At 51.5% G+C, this 25387-nt stretch overlaps 1 protein-coding gene across 1 annotated transcript; it reads left to right on the plus strand.

Annotated features, from left to right (window-relative positions):
- CIMIP2C (ciliary microtubule inner protein 2C) lies at positions 1-24491 on the plus strand. Its single transcript, XM_077811486.1, has 4 exons — positions 1-74; positions 14933-15206; positions 16621-16733; positions 24446-24491. Exons 1-4 carry the CDS (start codon positions 1-3, stop codon positions 24489-24491), a joined length of 507 nt encoding a protein of 168 aa, XP_077667612.1.
- The last annotated feature ends 896 nt before the right edge of the window (positions 24492-25387 follow it).

Below are 25387 nucleotides of genomic sequence, written 5' to 3' on the forward strand. Positions count from 1 at the left end.
ATGGCCTCCCGCAGCGCCCGCCCCGCCCCGAGCCAGCACCGCGCCGCCTACCTGCCGCCGGCCCTCGTGCCCGGGTAACGGGGCCCCCCGGCCGCCCCCCTGCCCCTCGTCTGACCCCCGGCCGCCCCCCTGAGCCCCATCGATCCCTGGGACCCCCCCCCAGCAACCCCCTGCACCCCATCAATCTCCCCTGCACTCCCCATAACCCCTGCACCCACAGAGACCCCCCCATACCTCCCCTGCACCCCACCCACCTCCCCTGCACCCCATAACCCCCTTCCCCCCGCCAACTTCCCCTGCTCTCCCCATAACCCCTTGTGCCCCCATATATCCCTGCAGCCCCATCAACCTGAAGGGACCCCCAATAGCCCCCTGCACCTCCATCAACTCCTGGGACCCCCCATCAGCCCCCTGCACCCCCACCAACCTCCCCATAGCCCCTCTGGACCCCATAGCCCCACCAACCTGCATCTATCCCTGAGCCCCCGATCAACCTCCCCATTGCCCCGTGTACCCCCGTCACTCACTGCACCCCTCATCAACCCCTGGGCCCACCCTATTGCCCCCTGCAACCCCTTGCACTCCTCATAACCCCCCAGCACCCCCACCAACCCCCATAGCCCCCCGTGCTCCCATCAACTCACAGGGCCCCCATAACCCCCCGCACTCCCCATCAACCCATAGGGACTCCTGCACCCGTCAACACCCGGGACTCCCCATATCCCCCTGCACCCCATCAACCCCTGGGACCTCCCATAACCCCCTCTACCCCCACTAACTCCCCCAGGGAACCCCATACCCCTGTATCCCCCACTAACTCACAGAGACTGCACAGCCCCCTGCACCTCCATCAATCCCCTGCACCTCCTCATCAACCCACAGGGACCCCCCATCACCTGCTGCACCCCGCATTCACCCCTGGAAATCCCATAGCTCCCTGCACCTCCCATAGCTCCCTGCACACACACCCCACTAACCCTCATAGCCCCCTACATCCCTATTAACTTCTGGGGGCAGCAATAATCCTCATATTAACCCCAGGAGAACCCCCTGCACAGTCCCCTATGTCCTCCCATTAAGCCCAGGACCCCACTTTTGAGGGTACCTCCTATCTCTAACCTGCCGCATGCTACTTCTATCATTCCATATATCCCCCTTTTCCAGGAGTAGATATCCCCATCCATTGCTCCCTATGTTCCCCCCATTCCCCTATTACCTCCACTCCACCTTCCCGAGAGGCATCCCACATCTATCATCCCCTAAACATTGAGGCATAGGAATCCCACATAATTTCTTCCCAACTCCCCTACACTTATCTCTGTGGAAAAGACCCACTATCTGCCCCAGAGTGTGGAAAATCCCCCTCGGTCTATGCATTCTCCGCACGGGGGACCCAATACCCACATAGGAAGGGGAGAATGGAGAGGGTTTGAATCACGCATAGAGGGGGAGATCAGGGCTGTACACATGGAGATCATAAGATAGGGTTGTGCATGGAGGCTGCAGTTTACGGGGGTGTGGAGAGGGGCGGGTGCAATTTATGGGGTGGAGGAAGGGGGCGTAAAGGGAGGGGATTCAAACCAATAGCGACTCAAGGGGTGCAGATACCCCTCTGCCCACCAAAGGTGTGTCCAGGAAAGGGAACCCTTGTAATGTGCTCTAATCAATTACTTTGGGCTTGCAGTATTGAAACCTGGGTAGGGCAAACAGATTCTCCTGGGTTATGCTGGAAACTTAGCCTATTCAGGTCTCCTCCCGCTCTGGACTCTGTTGGATCAATAATGGAAACAAATTGCAGAGGCTGATCCCCCCTCCCCCCCAAGAAATCCCTCTCTCCCAGCTCTCAGATCGATGGAGCTCTGCTCACTCTAGCATTTACCATGAGAGTCAGGGCCAAGGCAGCCAGGCACCTCTGAGAGCTGCTCTCTCCTTCTGGTGCTGTTGGAGGAATAGTCAAACCTGCCAACATCTCCAGGCAAAACAAAGAGATTTTCAGTGTGCATAAGTCTGCAAATTTCCATAAATTTAAGCAGGCTCTGTCTAGGACAGAACAGCCATACTGGGAAGCCCGATGGTCCATCTAGCTCAGTGTCCTGTATTCCGACAGTGGCTGATGCCAGATGTTTCAGAGGGAATGAACAGAACAGGGCAGTTTATTGAGTGATCGATCCCCTGTCGTCCAGTCCCAGAATCTGGCAGTCAGATGCTTCAATACATTCAGAGTAGGGGGCTGCATCCCTGACCATCTTGGCTACTAGCCATTGATGGACCCATCCTCCAGGAACTTACCTAAATTATTTTTTGAAGCCAGTTATACTTTTGGCCTTCACAACATCCTCTGACAAGGAGTTCCACAGGTTGACTGGGTGTTGTGTGAAGAAGTACTTCCTTATGCTTGTTTGAAACTTGCTGCCTATTAATTTCATTGGGTGGCCCCAGTTCTTGTGTTATGAGAAGGAGCAAATAACATTTCCTTATTCACTTTCTCCACACCAGTCATGATTTTATAGACCTCTACCATATCCCTTCTTAGTCGTCTATTCTCCAAGCTGAGGATTCGCCCCCAGTATTGCTCTCAGTGTGGCTGTCCAATTCCACTCTTTATGTAGACAGGCAAAGCTGTGATTTTGTCCAGTGGGGATTAACACAGGGTAAACTCCACCAGTGAAAATAGTGGCTTTTCTGGCTATACTAAGAATGGCATTGGTGCAGCTACACCAGTCTAGAAAAAGATACACAAAGGCCCCTCCATGAACTAATCACCTGCTCCCCTCCAAGCAGAGCCCCCCATGAATTCATCCGCCCCCCCAACCCCACTTGTGCTCCCAAGCATGCCTCTTCAGATTCTGCGGCTGCCACTTCTTGCCCTGTTGCTTTGCTTGGCTTAGCCAGCTGCTCTGCCCCCTCTCAATGCAAGGTGAAGCTGGGGATACACGTGCACATGGTTCGCACGGTAGGTGGTTTATTCGCTTCCCAGTCCTAGCAGGGGGGCAGCACTGGAAGTCAGAGGGCAGAAACTGCGTCTTTGGGGGCAGGGGAGCTGCCCCACGCATTGGAGAAGGACAATAGCTGCTCAGCACATTGAGCAACTCCAGTTGGCTGCCTGCCTCCCCGGAGGCAGGGAAATGGGGAAGGCAGCCAATCAGAAGTGAGTTCCCTGTAGACTGACAGGTCTTCCTTGTAGAAGGGGATGGAAAACCTGAAGTCTACTGGGAAACCTATGGCACTGGCAGGTCTGGATGTAACGTAGACAGATGTCTGGTATGATGCTGAGGGACCTGGTGAGAACGAACTAGAATGAGCTGCCTGTGAGCAGGAGGCACCTGGAATCCATCTCAAAACAACTAGGGCTGAGTGCGTGATTCCCCTGTTCTGGAGAGCTCCAGCCCAGCTGGACTGGCCTTGCCATGTCCTGGAGACACAGAACCAGACTGCCTACTATCTGTAGCACAGGGGATGTTTTGTGAACCAGAGCCAAAAGCCTCTGAGCCAGCTGTGCTGCAGCTTTGGCTAAAATGACAGTGTTTGCTTGGTCTCGGGGTTGTAGCTACATTGGGGAAAGTTCACTGATGTCACTGGCAATTTTAGCCCTGTATCTCGTTGTCACCGTAAAGTGAAATATTGATTTGATAATTCATGAGCATCTCTCTCTATTTTTAATACATAAGGACCCAAAAATGCTTTAAGAGCTGATTTACAAGTGATTAGAAATCATTGCGTTGAGCACAGAAAAGGTATGTGGAGTAAAACAGGGCAGCTGTTTAACACTTCACAGCAATGCTGCATGGCAGTTTAAGACAGGAAATGAAGTATGCAAAGCCCCACTGAACCTTGAAGAGTAGGGAGAAGGTTTGGAATTTGTCCTTAACACTGGGATTAACAACCTATGCTTAAGAAGATCTTTGATGAGCACAGGGACTCAGGACTTTGGTTTAACATCTCATCTGAATGTGATAGTTATTGTAATAAGAAAGAAAGTTAGATTATTGCAGCATTTTTACATTGTCAGCTAGACTGTGGTATGGAGCCAGCAGTGTAGCTGTCAAAGCAAGGGCCTGATCCTGTGAAACATTACTGACCTGAGCAGTTCCTATTCACATGTGTAGTCTCATCAGTGTCACCGTGGGCTGCGTCAGAGTTTTCAGGCATGGGCCCTGCAGATAGAGAGAGTCCGTGTGAGTGCAGTGATCACATGCACTATGTAGCACGTTTAGAAGAACCCCACTTCTTTCTCTTCCCTTTTATTATTTCTCTTGCAGCAGTGCCATAGAACCTCAGGTCTGGTCTACCTACAGACCTGTATCGGTATAACTACATCATTCAGGGGGGTGAAAAATCCACCCCCCAAGCGACGAAGTTATACCAACCTAACCCCCTGTGTAGACAGCACTCTGTCGGAGGGAGAACTTCCAGTATGAGACCGGAAGTCTACATGGCAATGAAACAGCCCCTGAGCCCGAATCAGCTGGCATGGGCCAGCTGCAGGTTTTTCACGCTGTGTAGACATACCCACAGTCACTGGTTTCTCTGGAGACTGTGCCAGCAAATGCCAGTTGTGGTGGTGGGTTTTTCTGAAGGGGACAAGGTGTCCAGGAGCTGGACTGCAGCCCACCAAAGAGCCCTCAGCTGGGAACTGTTTTCAGTCTACCCCTCAGAATGCATTTCTAGGGGGTGGTAGGATCTCGATCCCATTACCAGTTCTCTTCGTCATCCAGCCCTCTGTTTTTAGACTACAAATATTATACTCCTCCACACTGACAGCTCAGTACTCCACATTAGTTACAGTATTAGCTGCGGGTTAGCTACATGTGTGCTGTCTGCAGTACTCCTTGCATAGAGCACACTGCTTCCAAGAGGAGCCTTACAGCTGGGTCATAGAAGATCAGGGTTGGAAGGGACCTCAGGAGGTCAAATAGTCCAACCCCCTGCTCAAAGCAGGACCAATCCCCAACTAAATCATCCCAGCCAGGGCTTTGTCAAGCTGGACCTTAAAAACCTCTAAGGAAGGAGATTCCACCACCTCCTTAGGTAACGCGTTCCAGTGCTTCACCACCCTCCTAGTGAAAAAGTTTTTCCTAATATCCAACCTAAACCTCCCCCACTGCAACTTGAGACCATTACTCCTCGTTCTGTCATCTGCTACCACTGAGAACAGTCTAGATCCATCCTCTTTGGAACCCCCTTTCAGGTAGTTGAAACAGCTATCAAATCCCCCCTCATTCTTCTCCTCATTTGTCAAATCATTTTGCTCCTTGGTTTTCAGAGGGAGCCATAAATGATGCAGTCTGCTGTTCCGTCTGTGATCAGGACTCTGGAAAAGCAAAGTCCCTGTGCTTTATGTTGGATGGGTTTTCCATGGGCCCTTTTTTGCACAGCCAGAGTCAAATGGGCTGATTGCTTTCTCAGCTGCAGCAAAAACCTGGCTTCCCTTATTTGTTTGTATAGCAACAGCTGTGCTCTAGGTGCTTTCCAGACAGGTCGTTTGTCTCCATTCTTGCTCCGAAGTGCTTACAACCAAAGTATTTTAGGTCCCTTCTCTGGTGACTTCTGGCACGTGGGAGCTGTTCCATCTCTGGCCGATCCAGCACCCACTCTCTGCTTGCCCTCTCATGATGTCCCATGTTCTCTCGCTCTGTCTCTCTGAAATAGGCAGGCAGAGTAGTTGGGCCTTTTCCTGCCTTGAGTCCCTTCCTTTCCCCCCATTCATATTTTGCTGTCCTAGTGCCTAGGATTGGCTAGTCGGATTATGATGTACCAGTGCAGTCTGGCCAGGTAGACTCAATTGGGCACTAGCAGAGAATTACCATGGCATGTGGATGCCACTCCATTAACACCGCAGAGGTGGGAAAACAGGGGCTGGGGCAAGCAGTAACCCTATTCCTCTAATATCTCACGATTCCCATTTTGGTTTCTACCCTGCATGTCTACGTGCTGAGTCCAGAAGAGTGACAATGGGATAGTGAGACACCAAACCATGTATCAGTTACGCTGCTTGGAAAATTAGCTTTAACTAGGTCATTGCTGAGCACAAATTGCTTTTCCATGGCCCTTTGTGTAACTGTGTAGTGCCTCCCAAGTTTTATGTACAAGCAGGGAGGGCAGCTGTCATCTCTAGATTCAACCATTTAGTCACTGCTGCACTATGTCCATACCTTAGAACCAGTTTTCCTTAGGAACCTCTGAATTAACAGAGCACAAGGAGGTACCTGGTACATCCAGCCACATTTGGGAATGGCAGTTCATGGACTGTAGCAGACTGGAGTTCAAAGTAGTTTCCTTCTTTTGTCTATCAACCCCTGAATGACGATGTACCTTGAAAAGAGAAAAGGAGTACTTGTGGCACCTTAGAGGCTAACAAATTTATTTGAGCATAAGCTTTCGTAAGCTACAGCTCACTTCATCGGATGCTCATGAAAGCTTATGCTCAAATAAATTTGTCAGTCTCTAAGGTGCCACAAGTACTCCTTTTCTTTTTGCGAATACAGACTAACATGGCTGCTACTCTGAAACGATGTACCTTGAAGCAGTTCCACAACCACGTAGGGCTTTATCCTGATTTTGTCCCACTATAATAATGGGGAACTTGTGATCATAATTAGGCCTAATCTTGTAAAAGGAAATAAGGGTTCTGGTGTATTTCCTCTCTCCCTCAGACCTCTTTCAGTTGCACTCAGCCAGTAGATTCTCTCCGGTCCCAGAGCTATTATTGCTGGGATGGGAAAGGCATAGTAAGTAGCAGGCTGAGTCGGAAAGAGCTGCCTGTGAGAAAAGATCAAAGAGCTACGTATGGTTAGCTTAGCTACATGACAGCTAAAGAGGGACGTGATGGTCTGCAGGTATCTGAAGACTGTAAAACACTAACGAGGGAGAGGGATGGTTCAGGGTGACAGAAGAGGAATGGGGGGGGGGGATTTGAAGAAGGGAAATTCAGTTCTATTAGGTTGTAGAATCGTTTCCCAGGGGAAGTGGTGAAAGCCCCGATGCTTGGGCCATGTAAATCCAGATGAGAGGGATTAGATGATCTAATCACTTTTCTCTCTGAATATCAATTTCTGTTTTCCTGTTTACATCCCAAACCATGTTAAGAACATGAAGTTTGCAGGGTCAGGCACTCAAAAGCTAGGAAATGCCAGAATAAAGGCTGCCCGTGCAATGTGTATTCATTCTCCCGTGCATATGCATTGCATGCGTTTAATTACATGATGGCATACTCTGTCTTCCCACAGGACCCTGCCTTATTCAGTGACTGGGTAGCTCTTCCGCATTTCCTTTTATGCTGTACATTCAATGCATGGTGCCAGGGCTTATTTAACATGCATCATCCAAAGTCTTCACTGACTACAAAAGTACTGATTCCCTCATGTACGCAGTGTAGTTATAGCTGTGTCGGCCCCAGGATGTCAGAGCAACAAGGTGGGTGAGGTAGTAGCTTTTATTGGACCAGCTTCTGTTGGGGAGAGAGAGAAACTTTTGAGCCACAAAGAGCTCTTCTCTGAGCATCACAGCTGCATGCGCAGGTGGGACGGGTTATGTACTAATTACTTACACTAAACAATCTTAGTACGTAGGGTATTTTTACGTTCAAAGCGTGACTCCAAATCAACACAGGCTGCAGCTGTGAGTGCTCGGGACTTCTGCAGATCAGATCCCAAGTGACTCAAGTTGCACACCCACCCAGACAAGCAGAAACACACAAGTAATGCCCAACTGTGAAAAGTGTGGGTTAAGTGACTTGCCCACCATCACGTATGAACAGGCAAGGATAGACTCCAGGTTGGCATTCAACTTCCTTAACCATGAGGCCAGATTTTCTCTTCCTGCAATACCTGGCCTCAGTCACTAGACATTTTTCAACTTCTGCAACAATAAATGAGGCAGGGGTTCTACAGACAACAGCCTTCTTCACTGCACAACCCTGATTATTCTCAGAGCAGGTCCATCCAATGCACTCAAGTAGGAGTCCTGTGGAAGGAATACTATGTGATCATGCAATTAAAGATTGTATCATACTGCACATGCACAAGGGTTGCATAGGCAACCTAACTTCTAGGTGCTTGACTTTGCAACCTTAACGTTATATTAACATAGTTTAAGATGTAGGTTCCTAATTTTAAACAAACAAACAAACAGCAGTTCAGTCACATGGAATCCCACTGATTCCCACTTGAGTCGTCAGCAGTGGTTGGCTCTTTAGCTCCACAACCCAGATCTCTATGACTTGAGCTAACCATAGTAGGCTGTTATCCTCTAAGTGACCCAGTCAGCATGGGAGTAGGAAATGAGGTACACACCTTGCTAGTGGGTTTCACAAAAATAGTTCTTAAACAATCCCAAGGAAAGTCAAGATGCAGAAATATTAAGGTGGAGATTTGAATCATATCAAAGTCGGGTAATAACTGCAGGTGTGGTTGACTTGGCAACCATAGTTTAACCACGTTGCACATGTAGGTTAGAGATATAGTTAACAATTAATAACATTTTGCATTTATAGAACACATTTCATCCATGGATTAATTTCAGTTTGGCCTCGAGGCATTACCATAACAGAAGTCAATCAATCATTGGTTTCAAAGTGCTTTGCAAATGTGAGCAAGTGTCATGAGCACCCCTTGACAGATGGGGCAGCTCAGGCATAGAGAGAGGGATGTGCGACCGTCAGCCTCAGGAAGTCACTGGTGTTAAATGAACAGTAGCCCCAGCTCAGGCCTGCCTACACTCATAGAGGCTCTGGCAGGCAGCAGTCTCGTGTGCAGCTCCTGATCCCAACCTGGCCTCTCTCCTAGGAAGTGCGAGCTCCAGATCGGCCCTCATTCCCACTCAGCTGAGCTGTGCTCTCTCCCTTCCAGCCCAGCACCTGCCACAGGTGTAGTGGGGCAGGGCAGCTCATTAACTCTTTCTTAGCCAATGTGGGGTTTGCATATGCCATCACAGTCGCTCTAGCCACATTTTGGGGTAGGAGGCAGGAAGAAGCCCCACGGAAGCCCCATCTGTTGCACCCAAATCTGGCTGCATCACTGTTATTTACCGTTCTCCACGCTGTAAAAGGCAGTGGAATACAGTGTCCATAGTACAGAGGAAGCGATGGACCAGGCTCTCATACTTTGCTCGTGCTGATTAGTCCCATACTCAACTTGAATCAGATGATCAGAATCTGGCCCGTTCTTGGAAACAGCTTTTTTACCAAGGACCCTGAGATTAATACTCCTGCTCTCATGAAAAGTGTCCTGGGGCCTTTAATGACCATGAATGAGCAAGACCTTGATGTTGCTTCTCATTCAAAATATGAGCACGAGAAAGCTCCCAGCACTGAACGCACTTACTGTCTGATAACCCAGCAGGTGCTCGGGATTTTCCATGCCAATCCAGGCCGTTTTGTGCATAAGAAATTTGGATTGATAGGAAAAGAAAGAAATTAAAAAAAAAAACAGTTGTAGGTTTTGGGTTTTCTCCCTCCCCCCAGCACTGACAGAACGGAGCTAGCTGGAACAGGTACTGTTTCTTTGCTTCATCTCTCCAGATCCCAGAGAGGTAATTTGGAGCATTCTATCCATCAAATAAGCAGCACACGATGATTTTATATGAGGCATACAATAACTGCCAGTTATGGTACGTCTGTGTAATGAGGATTGGCTGAGAGCGAGGAGAACTTGGCAACACTGAGGACTGTCTTCAAGAGACGTGTCTCAGGCTAGCATCTCTCAGGATTCCACCACTGAGACACGGGGAAAAAAAATATCCCAGGGCAATCTAGATATGTTGAGTCATAAATGTTTATCTTAAAGCAGAATCGATCTTGTTCTCACTCCGCATCTGGATCCCACGTACTGTGAATTATACACTTGATTCTCTCCCCATCAGTCCCTCACAACAGAGACTGTCAGGCTGAGATTTTCACAGGAACCAATGGGATTTAGGAACCCACCTCCCATTGAATTTAGTTGGTTTCCTCTCTAGACCCTTTGGGTTCCTTTGCATTTATGTTTTGTTGTTGTTGTTCACCATAACAGTAGTTTCTGGATAGATTTCTCTCTTCACCTCTGAGATGTTTCAGCTGTTTATAAAACATATATCTTTAGATTTCTAAGCAGCATCTTATTTGGCAAGATCCTATTGTTACAACCTCACAACTGGGTTATTTTTCACCAGCGGAAATGCTCTTTAGAGGCAATATACAGAAAATCTTTATCTTGCAGCCAAATTCACTCCGCTTCCCCAGTGAATTAACACAGTCAAAAAGAAAAGCAAGTGCTCTGTTCAATCCAGCCTCTTGCAGAATCTAAACCAGGGATCAAACACACTGTCTGTGAATCCATCACAAGTTTGCCCTCTTTGCTTTTGCTATAATGTACATTTCCCCCTCTGAAATCAGAAAGCCCAAGGGTATTAGCGTTGCGGTAAAGCTGGTTCCATGCAATCATTACAGTGAGCCAGAGTGAGAATAATGTCAACTTGTATAAATTCTGTGCAGACTTACTGAAGGCATAAATGGCTTTTTTTGGTGGGGGAGGGGGTAGAAGAGGGGATACATTACAGCTTCATAGCTACTCTTTAAGCTCTTATTATTAGTAAAATTTTCAGCTACAAATGTTGCCAGAGTTACCAGGAATTCCACCTAATCGTTTTTATGAGCCAGATCCTGAAGTCAATGGAGCTATGTCAGTTTACACCAGCTGAGGATCTGGCATTACATATTTACCATGGTGATGAAGCGTGATGTGCATGTCGAGCTAGGTGATCATCGGTTCTGTCCCTCTGCCAGAGCAGCGTAGGTACGATCACACAGCGGAGGATATGAAACTGCTGCCGTACTGCTTACTGCCAGGCAGCCAAGAGATGCGACAGGAACAGGGTTGAGCCCAAGAAGTGAAGTCAGGTTGTTGGCAATTGCAGAGCCAACTGTGAGGACTTTGGAAAGGGCGTGGTGCCGTGGGAGCAGCAGGAGAGGACATTGGGTGTCGCAGTGGCAGGAATGGAAGTGGGTGTCGGGAACTGTCAAAGCATGGGCCAGGGTTCTGCTCGAAGGAAGGGAAGGATTTTGGAGACGTTACAAAGGAAGAAGCAGCAGGATTGAGCAGCCAGCTAGGATGTGAGGGACGACACAAAGGTTATGCCTACACTGCAGTCAGAGGCATGATTTCAGCACGGGCCTGCACACCTGTGTTAGCTAGCACAGCTAAACATACCAGTGACAATACCAGGCTGTGAGTGGTTGTGCCCAGTGGTTAGAGCAGGCATCAGGCCTAGTGGTTAGAGCAGGCATCAGCGCTAAGAGTCAGAACCAGAGCTAAGGGTGAGAGCTGAAGTCAGGAGTCAGAGCCGAGGGTCAGGGCCGGGTTACCTGGAGTGAGACAAGGCAGGAGCAGGGCTGGGGCCAAACAGGTGCCATCACAGCCCAGAGTGAGTGCTTTGAGCAGCCACTCACCTGCTGCTGCTGCTGGGCTGAAAAGCCAGGCTGCTGATGCGTCCAGCCAACCAGGCAGCCTGGTACAGGCCGGCTGAACTCGTTAGGTAACCTGGAGATTGGCTCCGCTGCAGGCGCTGATTCCTGACAGAATGGGCTTCAGCTTAGGCTAGCGAGGCAAGAACTCGCCAGGGTCCCCAGGGTGCTTGGACTGCCCACGCTAAAGCCCCTGTCACCGCATCTAGGTGGCTGTTTTTAGCCGTGCTCGCGAGATTCAAGTGAGTGGGGAGACGCCAGCCTGTGCTGCGGTCACCCACTGATCTCAGTGTAATTGCACCCTGAAGTGCGAGCGTAGAGAGCAGCAGAATCACTGGCTGACTGTGTGTGATGGAGAAGGAGGATGGGGATGGCTTGCTGGGGGGAGATGACGAGGTGTGTGAGCTCGGTGCGTTGCGTTTGTGATCGTGGCATCTGGGAAAAGAGGTCTGAGAGACAGCAGCAGATGCGTGTCTGTGTGGACTGCGTCAGATCTGTGTATCTGCTGTTCAGAGCATGACCGTCACCCCAGTACCTAGGCAGCATGCTATCAGGTCAACTGCGCGTGTGTTTGCAGGTTACCATCAAAAGCAGCTCTCTCCGGCTGTCACAGAGGAACGATTGCTACCATCTCTGCTGTTGGGTCATTAGCAGCAATCGCAGTACATCAGAGTGTCCCTTTGAGAGAAGTCACCTGGGTTCTGTAACTCAGCTAGGGCAGCCAGGCACTTAAACTGGCCCCCAGTTATCCTGGGGCTTCTAACTTACAGGAAATGGGGGTGCTCTGCAGCACATATCGTGCCCCTAACTGCTGGGGCGGTTCTTTGATACTCTCATCTACGATGGTTTTTCCTCCCCTTCTCTAAACCTTTTGTAAAACTCAGTTCATGTGCCACCAAAGTGGCTAAGTTGTTCTTTTATTCAAGTGAAGTGGGAGTGAGGCTAGGATCTCTTTTGAACCTGGGGGCTTAGGGGCAGTGGCCAAGCAGTTAGCTCTCCATCAATAGCCCAGCCCGGGTAAAAGCTCAGCTTGGAGAATTCTTTATTTTAGTGGAGGGGAGGGAAAAAATCCAAAGGAGAAAAATCTTCTCACAGTTGCAGCTGATGTCAGAGGATGGGCACTTGGGGATGTGGGCAACTGGCATCCCTTTGGCTGCTGCAGCTCACGCTAATGCCTAAGCTGGGGTATGTCACCCCCTCCAGTGTCTGGCAACTGCATGTCGTAGCAGGGCCGGCTCCAGCTTGTGCGGGTCGAGGTAGGTGCCTTGATGGGAGTCACTTGGTGAGGAGTTCTGACGACCTAGACAGCTGCTCCTTGGAGTCCCAGCGGGTGGGAAGCAGTTTCAGGGTGAACCAGCAAGCCTTGTTCTATGGAAATAGCCAGTGCTTTCCAGGGCTGGGACAGCCTGGGCGCCCCGCTCCCCTTAGTCCCAACCCTAAGGGCCTGGTCCCACTTCGTCTCTCCTTGCCAGAGGCAGCGGCCTAGGCAGAACATCGCTCACTGGGCTTTGACGGTGGAGGGACAGATCCACCAACCAGGAGTGGATTCGGTGTATTATGCACTGTGCAGCTGTTGCTTAATTGCCTCCCTTAGCTGGTGTTCGTCAGCCAGATGTTCACACCCCCTTGTTCCACCTGGCATGAAGAACCATGTCCTATTGGGCGATGGGCTAATTACCACATCCCTTTTCCCTACATGGTGTGGGGTAGGTGTGTTATGTGCATGGACCCTGCATACACCCTATTTTACCTTGTTCATCTAGCCCCACTCGGGTGGTGCCTGGGGGGCGCTGTGATGAATCTGGGGAATGAGGCCACCAGGGGCTGGAGCAAGGATAGCGGGATGGCCTCGGCCTCTTCTGGATCTCTGGGAGCCACATGGATCCTGGGACTGCCACCCAGTTTCAAGTGAGGGGTCCATATCCTTTCACAGGGTGGGGGTCAAACCCAGCCCCTCTCCAATGACATGCTGTTGGGAAAACTCTGCAAGGCATTCCTCATGGAGATTTCCACTGAGAGAGCCCCTCCCCATGGATTGTACCTCCATTCCTTGCTCTGCCACTCACCTGCTGAGTGGTCTTGGCCAAGTCACGCTCTGTGCCTTGGTTTCACTTCCCTATTTGTGGTGAGGCTTAATCAAGTGCTTTGGGATCCTCGCGCGAACAGTACCTGGGAGGTGTGAAAACTGTTAATAAAATTAAAGCTTTGCCCCATAGGAAATTCAGAGTCCCTCCTCCCCCACGTCACTGAAATCGTCTGACCTGCAACGGTTCTCAGAAAGGGTGAACGCAGCCCCCTGCATTGTGAACCTGGCGTTGTTGACGGGGAGTCCGTTTGATCCCTTTGCTTGTTGTAGGGGGGTAGCTCTTGTCGATGTGAAGGAAGAGCAGTTAATGAGGAAGAAGAAGGACTGCACATGTCTGGAGTCGGGAGGGCCAGTATCAATTCGATAGCAATTTATCCTCCTATGGAACATCACACATGAAATGTGCTAATGAAAAGACCGAAGCCGTGATAAAGATGTCTCTGCAGTCACCCTCTGGTCTGTTCTCGTCTCACTATTGCTAGATGCCTTTCATAGCCCACATCACAGCTTGCCAAAGTCTATTTTATAAGCTGCATATTTGCAGAAGTGCAGAGCCCAGTACGGAAGCATCTGTGAGGTGTTTAGCTATGGGACAGCCCATGATTCTGTTGCCATCATGAATGTACAACAATCCTGGGGTTTATAATCTGGCCAAGATGATATTTAAATTGACAAGAGCCTTTCATCAATGCTTCATCTCTTCAGAGGACTGTGCAAAGACTCTGTAACCCTCCCAACCCCCTCCTCAGCACTAGCTGGTCATAGCCCCATTTTGCAGATGCGGAAGTTGAGATACTGGAGGTCAAGGTTCAACATTGCAAGTGCCCATTAATTCCAGGCATCCAACCGGGGCCTGAGTTTCAGAGATGCTGAGCACCAGTACTGGCCGTTGACGTCAAAACTTCCGGAAAGCAGGCCCTAGGAGTCTCCAGTTGGACCCACCCAAGGGGGTGGGGCAAGGCTTAGACAGCAAGTCTGAGGCCCAGCTGAGACCAGTGCTACAGAGCTCCTGGCTTCCAATCCCATGCATCTCACCAATAGGCAGTTCCAGCAGCTGGCCAGTTTAATGGCTGATAATATCTTCAGCTATGCATGTGAAGATCAGGGAAAGAAAAGGCTTTTGGGTGTAAACTGATGGCCCCCAGGACCTGGGAGGAGCCCCTGCCTCCTCCCTCCCAATGTGGCTCAATCAGCTTGGAGCAAGGTGGGACATTGACATGCGGGCCACAGGGTGTATGTGGGGGAGAGCTGCATGGTCCCTCTCTGATGTATTTAAACCAGAGCCATCAGCCCCTCACTTTTGCAAGCAGTGCATTTAGAAGTGTTTAGAAGGAGAGACAAGGGCCCTGTCCCCAGGGGGTGCCCCTGGCCTTTCCCGGTCCCTCACTGGCTCTGTCTTTCCTCTGCAGGTACCGCGGGCATGTCCCCAACACGGTGTTTTCCTTCGGCGACACCTACGGGAACACCACTCTGAAATACTTCCAGGATTTCCGCAATGCTGCCATGGAGACCAGCCACTGCCCATACAGCAAAGGCGGCCAGTTCCCCACCCTCTTCTCGCCTGACCCTGGCTTAGTGCTGGGGTGCAGGGCGCGGGGCTGGGACAGGTGGCTGCACGCCCCTTCCTATTCCCGCTTCAACCTGGATTTCAACCGCTCTGAAGAGCTGAAGGAGTTTTACAAGGTGAGAAGGTGTTTCTTGCGGCGGCATGGCCTGCACACAACAGCACGGCGGGCTTGATCCGACACAGCTCCTGAGCGCTACACAGTAGCCAGCGCAAAGCAGTCAGGCCAGCACCCACGTGCCCCAGTGAGGGGTGCCTTGGAAATGCCCTGGACTGAGCCAAAATGCAATCAACACAAATATATAATCAGTCACAACCAAAAACCAGCGCCCTCGGCCTTTGACACCTACCCGCCACACTGAGATGGTCTTTTTCACTGCCCTAATACTGGTTCTGAAGGCAGCTTCTTGAACATAAGAACCTAGGCAGACAGTCACCAGAAAACCCAGTTGGCATTATTGTAGGGGAGGCTCCGGTTGTCCCGTCTCCACCGGTTTGCATGCGCGTGACTGGCATGCGGAGGGAGGAGTCAGCATGGAGAGCAGTGGTGGTTGCCGAAGAGCAGGGCTCCCCTCCCATGGTTACAGCGCAGACATCTCTGCGTGTGCGGTTGCGGGCGGGATTGCCTTGGGAGCTGTTTGAGGAGTCATCGAGCTTTGCTGAGTTGTCTGAGAGAGGACGTGGCAGCTAAAGGGGGAAGGAATGCAAGGGTCACCCAGCTGGCGTAGCTCACAGCATAGGACACAGCCGGAGTATAGCCCCACTGCTCAGCACAGCGAAACTGTGTCCCTCTCCCTGAATCTTTGCTCTGGGACAGGAGGGGGAAGTGGAGCAGAGAGGTGGAGCCCAGAGTCCCTGGGCGAAGAAAGCATGTTTTCCCAGTAATAAATAGCATGAGAGGAGGACAGGTGTGTGGGTGTGGCTGTGGGACCATGCATGGGCCTGGGCATGTGTCTGATTGCACTTGGGGGATGTTCCCCCTAGCTAAAGAGAGCAGCATCTCTCTAATCAGACTCAGCCAAGCTGCACATTGTATGATTTGCGCCCAAAACACAGTGTTGTCTCTCCACTTCTCAGCCATAGTGAAGGCCCAGAGCCACGCCTCCATCACGGTGCCTCAGGAATAATTACAGCTTGCATCGATGAATTCCCAAGCCAAGCCCAGATGCTATTGATCACGATAGTCACTTACCTGTATGTGCTGCCCAGAAAGCACCTGAGGGAGGGGAGTTTTAGAAACATGGTTGTTGTTAGTTCTATAGCAGCGGAGAGCAGGTTGTGCTTTGCACGTCTCTAGGAAGAGAGGACCCTGCCCTAAAGAAGCTATCCCAGCTAGTGAATAAGGCTTTGGACCCTGGGCCCTGCTAGGCAGTGTCCCTTCGCAGCAGGGAAAGAGGGATGCAGCACAAGGCCTGTTATCTTTTCCCATTGCATTTCCTATTTGGTATTTTAACTCTTCGGTTGCCTTGCCAGCTAATGCAGCTCTGCCCTGTGCCGGAAGCCTGGGTTCTGAGTAGTTTGTTTGTCCCGCAGCTTTCCCAGAGGCACCGCGAGCATTACCGCGACAAGACCGGGACAGAGTCTGTGGTTCCCTACTTTGTGCTGCCGGTCAAGGAGAAGGACAAGTACCCCCACCCTCTTGATCTGTGAGTAGCAAAAGCAGCCCCCAGAAGGTGTGCTTAGTAGCGGCCCTTTCCCCGCTCCTAACTCCTGCGGGATAATTTAAATAATGCTTTGGTTCCTGAAACAAATCCTGTGTGTGGACTGGGTCAGTCCAGCCCCAAGTACCTATGGGGTTTCCCTCTAGCTCCCCACCCCCATCCAAAATAAAACAGCCCCTCCCCCCATAGAAAGGGCACAAGACAGGCTGGATTCAAAAAAGAGGGCTAATGGGGGGGTGGGACGGGAAGGTTTGTTTTGTTTGTTTTTTTAATGTGAAAAGGACACGCCCAGATTAAAAATCACAGGGCAAGCTTCACCAAGGGACAGATCCCAGAATCAGGCCCCACTGTTGGGATTCACAGAACCCCTGCTCAGCAGCTGCTGAACCCTGCAGGCACCTCAATCGACTGAGCACCCAAGTGTGTGCAGTGAAAGCTCAGTCAGCACACGCAGGACTGCCGACAGTGATTCCAGGCCCCAGGGCCAGAGCCGTCCCTGGGAGAGGGGGCCAGAAGACAGGCCTTCCGCTGCCTAACCCGCCTGCAAGGCCCAATCCAGTAAGCGTGCTCCGAGCTGGCCCACCAGATGGAGGCCCTGTAGGCAAGCTTGTCTAATATGGCCGGGGGGAGAGGGAGGCAGACCTCCCTCATAACATTTAGCCCAGTGGTCAGTGTACTCCAGCTGAGGAGGAGAGGGGATTTGAAGAAGGATCTGCCACCTCTCTGGTGAATGCCCTACCCCCAGGGCTCTGGAGTGTTCTGATGTGGGGCTTTCTCAGTCTCTCCTATTGAAGCTGAAGGGGAATGATTAAAAGTCATTAGAGCAGGGGGCTGGATCCTGGGTCTCCCCACTCCTAGGTGAGTGCTCTAACCACTAGGCTACAGAGCCATTCTAATGCATGCTGGTGGTGTGGCTCTCTCTCTCTCTCTGGGTCTTTCATTATTTATCCACAGTGGAACAGCTTCACCAGGAGAGGGTGAGGCTACGTCTACACTACAGTGGCATAGCGGCAGCATGGTTGCTACAGCAACAGAAGGGGTTTTTCCGTTGCTGCAGTGAATCCACCTGCACGAGCTCGGTCAGCAGAAGAATTCTTCCGTCGACCTCGCGCTGTCTACACCAGGGCTTAGTTTGGCTTAATTGCGTCTCTCGGGTGTGAATTTTTCACATCCCTGGACAACGTCACTTGGTCAACCTAAGTTTCAGGCGTAGACTTCGCCTGTGGGAGCCCCACCCCAGATTTTCCCATTAGCCCCACGGTGAGAGTACTCCCCTGAGAAGTGGCAAATCCCTGTTGAAATCCCTTCTCCCCCTCAGGGGGAGGTGGGATTTGAACCAGGGGTCACCCACGTCCAGGCGAGTGCTCTGACTACGTGAGGGTGGTGCTCCTCCCCCCACCCCCGTCTCTTGTCAAGCCGGTGTAGGTTCCTAACTCCAAGAGAGGGGTTTCAGCTGAGAATCCCAAGCGGAGGGAGGCACCCCCCCCTCGTCTTGGCACTGCCCATTGGCTAGGTTAGGGGAGGAGCCGCCTCAGTGCCAATCCCCTTCTGGGGCAGCTCACTGTCCCCATGCATTGTGCAGGGAGCTGAGGCGCTGGACTCAGGGTCACCACGCCACCGTTTCTTTGAGAATCTCGTCCACGGAGATTTAAAAAGCAAACACCCTGACTAGAAGCTCCCGGGATTGTGAAAGCACAAATCCATTTCAAAATGGAATGTGCTTTCCTCACTGCTGTGATTCTGTATTGCACCTGGCAGGTCAGTTTCACCTTTGTTCCTGGTGAGTTTCAGGTTCTGGGCCTGGGGGGTGCTCAATCCCCCACTCCACCCCAGGCCCTACTCCCTTCCCCCAAGCCCCTACCCCATCCTGCCTCTTCCCAGCCGCTCTCTGCCCTGGGCCTATTGGAGATAGTATTTTGCACTTCCTGTTCTGATTTCTTGTCAAACAGCTGCCTTGCTCTGCCCCAGAGGTGGGTGCATTTCACTGGTGGGTGAAGTGACCCTACTCAGGCAGTGTTGGTGTCACTGTTGTTATGTCTTGATATCCAAGTGCTACCAACGCTAATACAGCAAGGGTCGTTGCTTTTGTTTGTAAAGCTCTTGGGAAGGAGAAGGGCACTAAAGCGTAGCAGCCAGTGCCCTTCGCAGTGGCTCTGAATCCGAAATGGCAGCAGGCCCCTGCAGCCCTTGACTGCAAACCTGCGAACGTGCCGTCTGCAGTGTATGAACATTAACAGTGTTGGCCCGCTGAAGTCTCCAGCAGATACAGTAACTGACATCGCCGGCACTGGCTAGACTGGGCGCTCGCTGCGTTGGTGAGGCTTGCTCTGGGTTCTGGCACGCCCCACAGCAACGGGGATAGAGACCGTGACGGGACAGGCGTGACTCCATCAGTTGGTGTGTCTCCAGAAGGGCCGTCCCTCAGCAGGGGATTTTCATCAACTCTTCTGCTAGCTCCTGTTTTTTGACCCCTGCAAAGTGTTTGCCCACCAGCCACATGCTCTGTCTAGGAGGCAGCCGCCGTCAGTTCTGAGCGTGTCACTATTACATCTCAAAGAACTCCCATGATCTCTCTCTTTTCTCACTACCCCCTGTCCTTGGGTGACCCCATCCTTGGGTTCAGCCATCCCCTCCATCCTGTGAAGTCTCAGATACATGTGCCCCCCAGACCCACCTCCTGCACTTCACTCTCCCGTCACTCCTGGTCCCAGTAAGCCTCATCCTGGATGGCTCACTGTCCCCTCCAGCTCAACAGGGTCAAATGGATCTTTCCTCCCAAACCTGCTCCCCTCCCTTCACCCAGTCTTGTAACTTCTGCGTCCTCCCATTTCCTTCTCCTCCGAGCGCAGATCTTCTCTTGTCCTGCACATGCCTGGATGGATAAAGCACTTGTCCACACGCCAATCCTCTGCCACCACAACGGCTGCAGTCTCTTCTGCTTGGGTCCTTTTGAAACCAACCGTGCTTGCCTCCAAAACGCTGCCTGAATGGTCCTGCTCCCCCAGAGCTCCGAGCATGCCCCCGACCCTCCCTTTGAGTCGCTTCCAAGTCTCACCTCTTGTCCTTCCTCTCAGGGCCATTCGTCTCCTACTTCCATCTCTGATCTGCTCTCCTTTTGTGTTCCCCATCTCTCCCCCAACCCCAAGCCTGGCGATCACCTGTGTGCCAGCCTTGGTGCCCGGTCTGTATCCTCCTGCCCCAGCTGTCTCTGTGCTTCCTTCCATGCTGGCCCAGCAATTGGGAACCACCCTTGCCTCATTCAAGTGAGCTGTAATTGCCTCCCTTCTCTGTGCCTCAGTTTCTCCGTCTGTAAAATGGGGGTGATGACTCTCCTTGGCAAAGGGCGCTGTGCTCTAAGGCTGAAAGACACCAAATGAGAACTAAGCATTGCAGTGTGTTATTTCAAAATAACTCACACACTTCTGCAGCCCTGCCTGTTTAAAGAGGCACGTTTGTCCTCCACTAACAATAAACATAAGTCATCCAAAGGGATGTCTGCCTGACCTGAGTAACTGTGTAACCTGGCCCTTTCCTGGTGTGTTACATCCTCATTCAGCTGCCACGCCGGTTATCTAGGCTGTTCAGGGAAGTGCTGTTCTATTCCTGTGCCAGGAGGAGCCTAGCAACCCGATGGGAGCTCTAATTGTGCAATGCTGTAAATGGGGGTGGGGAGAGGGCAATGGTAGGGTGGGATTATTCCTTCCTGTTCCATGCTCCCAGCAATCAGCAGTGCCATGAAGCATGAGAGTAGACTGGCCCAGTCTTCACATTCAAAATTACACCAGCAAGTGACCTGCCCAAACTGCTTCACTTACAAATGAAGCCAGGGTTACACTGACTGGAACAGCATGTCGGCATGTCTGGCCACCCCACATTTGAGGTGCAACAGCTTCCAGGCCGGGACCCCAGAAAGGTGAATTAAAAGAGCCAATGAAGCCATGGCCAATGCCCCATCCCCCTGCCCGAGCTATCCAGGGCAGTCAGCGTCCATAGCATGCGGTGGTATTAACCCTGCCCATTTGGTAGCATCGCTGGTTTCAAACCGGGGGAGGCAGGTGGCATTTAAATTGTTTCCTTCCAAGAGTCCAGGCCCAGTCCCACCTCCCTACAGATAAAACCCTCCACGCCCGGGCACCACATCTCACCTCCCCAAACCAGCCAACTGGCAAGTCCCTAAAGGGTTAAACGCCCAGGGTTAACCAGTGGGTATGGAGCTTAGTTTGGGGAGGGGGGTGGGGGGCCTTCAGAATCTTCTATAGGTTCCTCCACATAGGGTAGGAGCCACAGGATTCAGTCCTGCTGCCCATACTCCTAGGAGTAAACTTTACACACGTGGATTGTCTCGTGAGCTTGAGTAGCACTCACAGGAGTAATAGCTAATGGATCAGAGTGTTCCTCTGCCTCAACCTGCCAAAACCCCACTTCCCATCTGTGGGGCATGGTTTTATAACCGGTCCCCTGCCACCCCTCCCGATGTGCACTGGAGAGCTGGGACCTGCTGGGGTACATCTGCACATCAAAGAAAAACCCGCAGCTGGCCTGTGCCAGCCGCCTGGGGCTGCTGCGGGGCTGTTTCCCTGCTGTGTAGACATCAGAGCTCAGGCTGGAGCCCAAGCTCTGGGACCTTCACAGCTCCAACCCGAGCCTGGACGTCTACACAGTAACGGACCAGCCCTGCAGCACGGGCCAGGCACGGGGTTTTTGTTGCTGTGTAGACGTACCCCTAGTGTGAGAGCTCCAAGTGGTGCTTGCTCCCTGGCCAGGTGAAATCCACCCACTGGGTCCCCGGCTGTCTCTGCCCCTCTAGGCGAGGAAGGTTCCGTGGAGTTTGTTCTCGTGGAGTCTTTGTCTGTCGCTGCTGTAAAGCTGCTGGTTAGCAGGTCCTGAAAGCTGAAGGGAAGGAGGCTGCCTGGGACTGATGCAGCTTTGGATTGGTGCCAGGCAATAGGTGGCTGTTAATTATCAGTGTCTTTGTGTGTCTGTGTGTGCAGGGTAGGGGGGTACACGAACGTGGAAACGAGCACTGTGCTTGGGTGCAAGGCGAGCCTGGGATATCAGGAACGGCAGGCGCTGATGTGAGGCTTGGCCGCATCGCTTGTTCCTAAGCCAGGAAAAGCTCTCACTGCAAAGCACTGTTCTCTGCCGCCTCAATGGTCTGTCCCAAGGGCTGCATGGCCCGTGCACATAAGTGAGCCTCTGGTCTCGTATCAGGCCCTGCTCCTGTAATCAGCTCCCCACGGGCAGCCCCTTGGACCCACTGGCTCTATGGAGGCGCAAGAGCCCGATCGGAGTGCAGGATTGGGGCCTGCACCCTCAGAACAGCAGGTTTTCCATGCGTTTGTCTCTTCATCGATGGAGGCCGAGAACCAGAATGGGGTGAGTGGTGCAGAATGGGGCTGAATACTGGACTGGGAATCTGGGGCTTCTGATTCCTAACCCTGCCTCTGACACCCTTTGTACGAGTCATGCCCCCTGCCTGTTCCCTCCCTCTACTGCTGCTGCTGGCCCATCTCACGGAGGTCACGGGAGGCCTGGTGCGTAGCTGATGGTGAAGTAGATGGGTGCAAGCGTTAGTGAATTCATCAGTACTAAAAAACCTGCAATTGCTCAGCTTTGGCCTGCAGGTACAAAGAGGCAGGGACCGTGGGTTGTTTGGGACTCAGGCTTCCCTGCTTCAAGCTGAAAATAATCAAATGCACTTGTTGTGCTTGGAGCTGTACACCTGTTAGCTCTTTACTCTGCATGTCTGGCCAGGATTAGGCTCTGTAGCTTATAGACCACAGTGAGGGACCTGTAGAAGGCTGGTCTTGTGGCTTTAGCATGAGACTAGAAGTCAGGAAACCAGGTGCTAAACCTGGCTCTGCCACTGACTCACTGTGTAATCTTGGGTAATACCACGTGCTCTGTCCCTCAGTTTCCCTATCTGTGAAATGGGGGTAACGTACATACCTGTTGGGAGGCTTGATTGGCTGGTGCTTGTGAGCTCCTCAGATAAAGATGCAAAAGGCTTGAAGAGTGCTAGTCAAAGCCACAGGCTTTCTGAGTATCGCTGGCTGTCAGGGCTCTAGTTCAAACAAGAATGATTTCAGGGAAGTTCTCTGGCTTGGGATATACAGGAGGTCAGACAAGATGATCACAATGGTCCCTTCTGAGCCTGAGCATCACTGAATGGCAGCAAAGCAGGGTCCATTGGGGGGGAGGGATAGCTCAGTGGTTTGAGCATTGGCCTGCTAAACCCAGGGTTGTGAGTTCAATCCTTGAGGGGCCCATTTAGGGATTTGGGGCAAAAATTGGGGATTGGTCCTGCTTTGAGCAGGGGGTTGGACAAGATGACCTCCTGAGGTCCCTTCCCCCGCTGATATTCTATGATTCTATGAATCCGCTGCCAACACACGCCACCAATGCACCTGCCGTAGGGCTAGCTCTCTCTGTGTCCCTCCAGACAGCCCAGTTGGCATCCCCTCGCTCTGAGAGGGGGAGCACTGAGCAAGACTGTGCTCCTCCAGGGAATGGCTGAAAGCGGGAGGGAGCACTTTCTGCACCAAACACAGGCAGCTTTTAGCTTTGCAAAGACTCATTTGCATTTGCTTTTGTACCCTCGCCTCTGTAATAACCACCCCCCTGTCCCGCCTTGATTCTGCGCTGGGTGCACAAAGCCTGTGCAAGCCGGTCCTTTCCAAATGTCTGTTGTCATTCATTTTGCTGCCAGTGTTTTGGTTTTGTTCTATTCTGCAGCGTTTTCCTCTCCCGCCCCACCAGGGACCCTGGCACAACCCTCTGCATGTTTCCATCGCTTCTGTATGATAAAACACACAGGGCTTATTTCTAGGCACTGATTTTGTCTGGGGGGTTGAGGTGGGCTCTCTGCAAACATGAGCCCTTTGAATTACCTGACATGCTGCAAAGAAGGAAGGGGCTTCTGTTCCCGGTTTCCTAGGCTCCACTGAGTCTGTTTTAATTAACTCTTTGGGTGCTGGTTCCCCCACTGCACCTGCTGCTCAGCCTCTGGCCATTTGGGTTCCTTTGTGCTCACTGGAATGTTAAGATGTTTTTGGACTGTTGAGACACAGGGAAGGCACCAATCCCTGGTACATTCAGACCCTTGTTCCATGGGCATCTCTGTGTTCGGCAGCACACCCAGTAGTGTACAGCGTCTTTGGCTGTCCTCTTTTGTTTAGCTATGAAGCAGGAGAGTTCTGCATGGACAGCCCTGGTGCATGCTGCCACTTTCTGTCTGCACACCCTTGAGAGGGTGTGCCGCCTGGCAGCTGCAGTCTAGCTGTGCATCCCTGCCATGCTGATCGGAGAGTGAAGAGGGAGAGCGCCTGGCACGTATGTACTGGGATGGAGGGAAGGGGACGCATTGAAGAGTGCCTGCTTAAAACCCTGCCTAGCCAATCTCACTCTTTCTTGTACGTTTTGTAATAGGGGGCGCAGACTCTGCCTCTGAAGAAGAGGTGTGAACTGTAACCCTTTGGCTTTGCTGACAGAGTTCTCATTTGCCTGGAGATCTCTTCATTAGGACTCTCAGCAGTGGAAGGACTTAGGCATTTGGAACAGTGGAAATAGATCACTGGGTTCAGAATTCACATGAATAAAACCTACCCTATGATTTTAGTTGCCCGGCTTAATATTCCAGGAAACCATTTCTTCTGTTTCCAGCTGTGTAATATTTTTTTCCATTAAACCCTTTTTAGCCCTATTCACGGCATGTCTGCCCTGGAAGGGTCTTTGGAGAACTAATGAAACGAGGACATTGCATGACACCAGAGCCTGGAAAGTGATCACCAGAGACGGGACAGGATTTCAGTCAGACTCTGCTACCTAAAGAACACTTGGGAGAAAGGACTTCTTTGTTGAAATTAGCTCTCTCGATGCACATTTCCTCAGAGCCCCCAGGAGTCCGCTAGCAAAACCAGGGGAGATCAGACTTGACATTCCCGATATTTTGAAGGCAACACACAAGCAGGCACAAAACGCCAAACTGCTTGGGCTTTGGGCATCCATGCCCAAGGAGTACAGAGCCAGCTGGTGGAGCTCCTTGGCTGGTTACCTCTGGAGCTACCGAGCATGTGATGCAGGGATAGGATCTGGGACTCAGAGATAAAGGCCCCAATCTTTAGCCACAGTACAACTCAGGCTCAGGCACTCCCGCATCTCATTCTGGGCCGACTCTGTGCTGAATTGGTCCACAGCCTGAGTTAGAGTAGCAAGAAGGCTGCTCTAATTTATGCTGAGTGCTTACATCCCCAAGTGGTCGATAGATTCCAAGGCCAGAAGGGACCATTGTGATCATCTAGTCTGACCTTCTGTATAACATGGGCCAGAGAACTGCCCCACGATAACTCGTAGAGCAGAGCTTTCAGAAAAACAGACAGTCTTGGTTTAAACATTGTCAGTGACGGAGAGTCCACCACAAACCTTGTAAGTTGTTGCAGGGGTTAATTACCCTCACTGTTAAAAAGGTACGCCTTATTTTTTGTCTGAATTTGTTTTTCTTCAGCATTTAGCCATTGGATTGCGTTAGACCTTTCTCTGCTAGATTGAAGAGCCTGTTATTAATTATTTGTTCCCCATGTAGATACTTATGGATTGTAATCAAGTCATCCTGTAACCTTCTCTTTGTTAAACTAAATAGA

Source organism: Eretmochelys imbricata, chromosome 3 (assembly GCF_965152235.1).
Source record: "Eretmochelys imbricata isolate rEreImb1 chromosome 3, rEreImb1.hap1, whole genome shotgun sequence".
NCBI lineage: Eukaryota > Metazoa > Chordata > Testudines > Cheloniidae > Eretmochelys > Eretmochelys imbricata.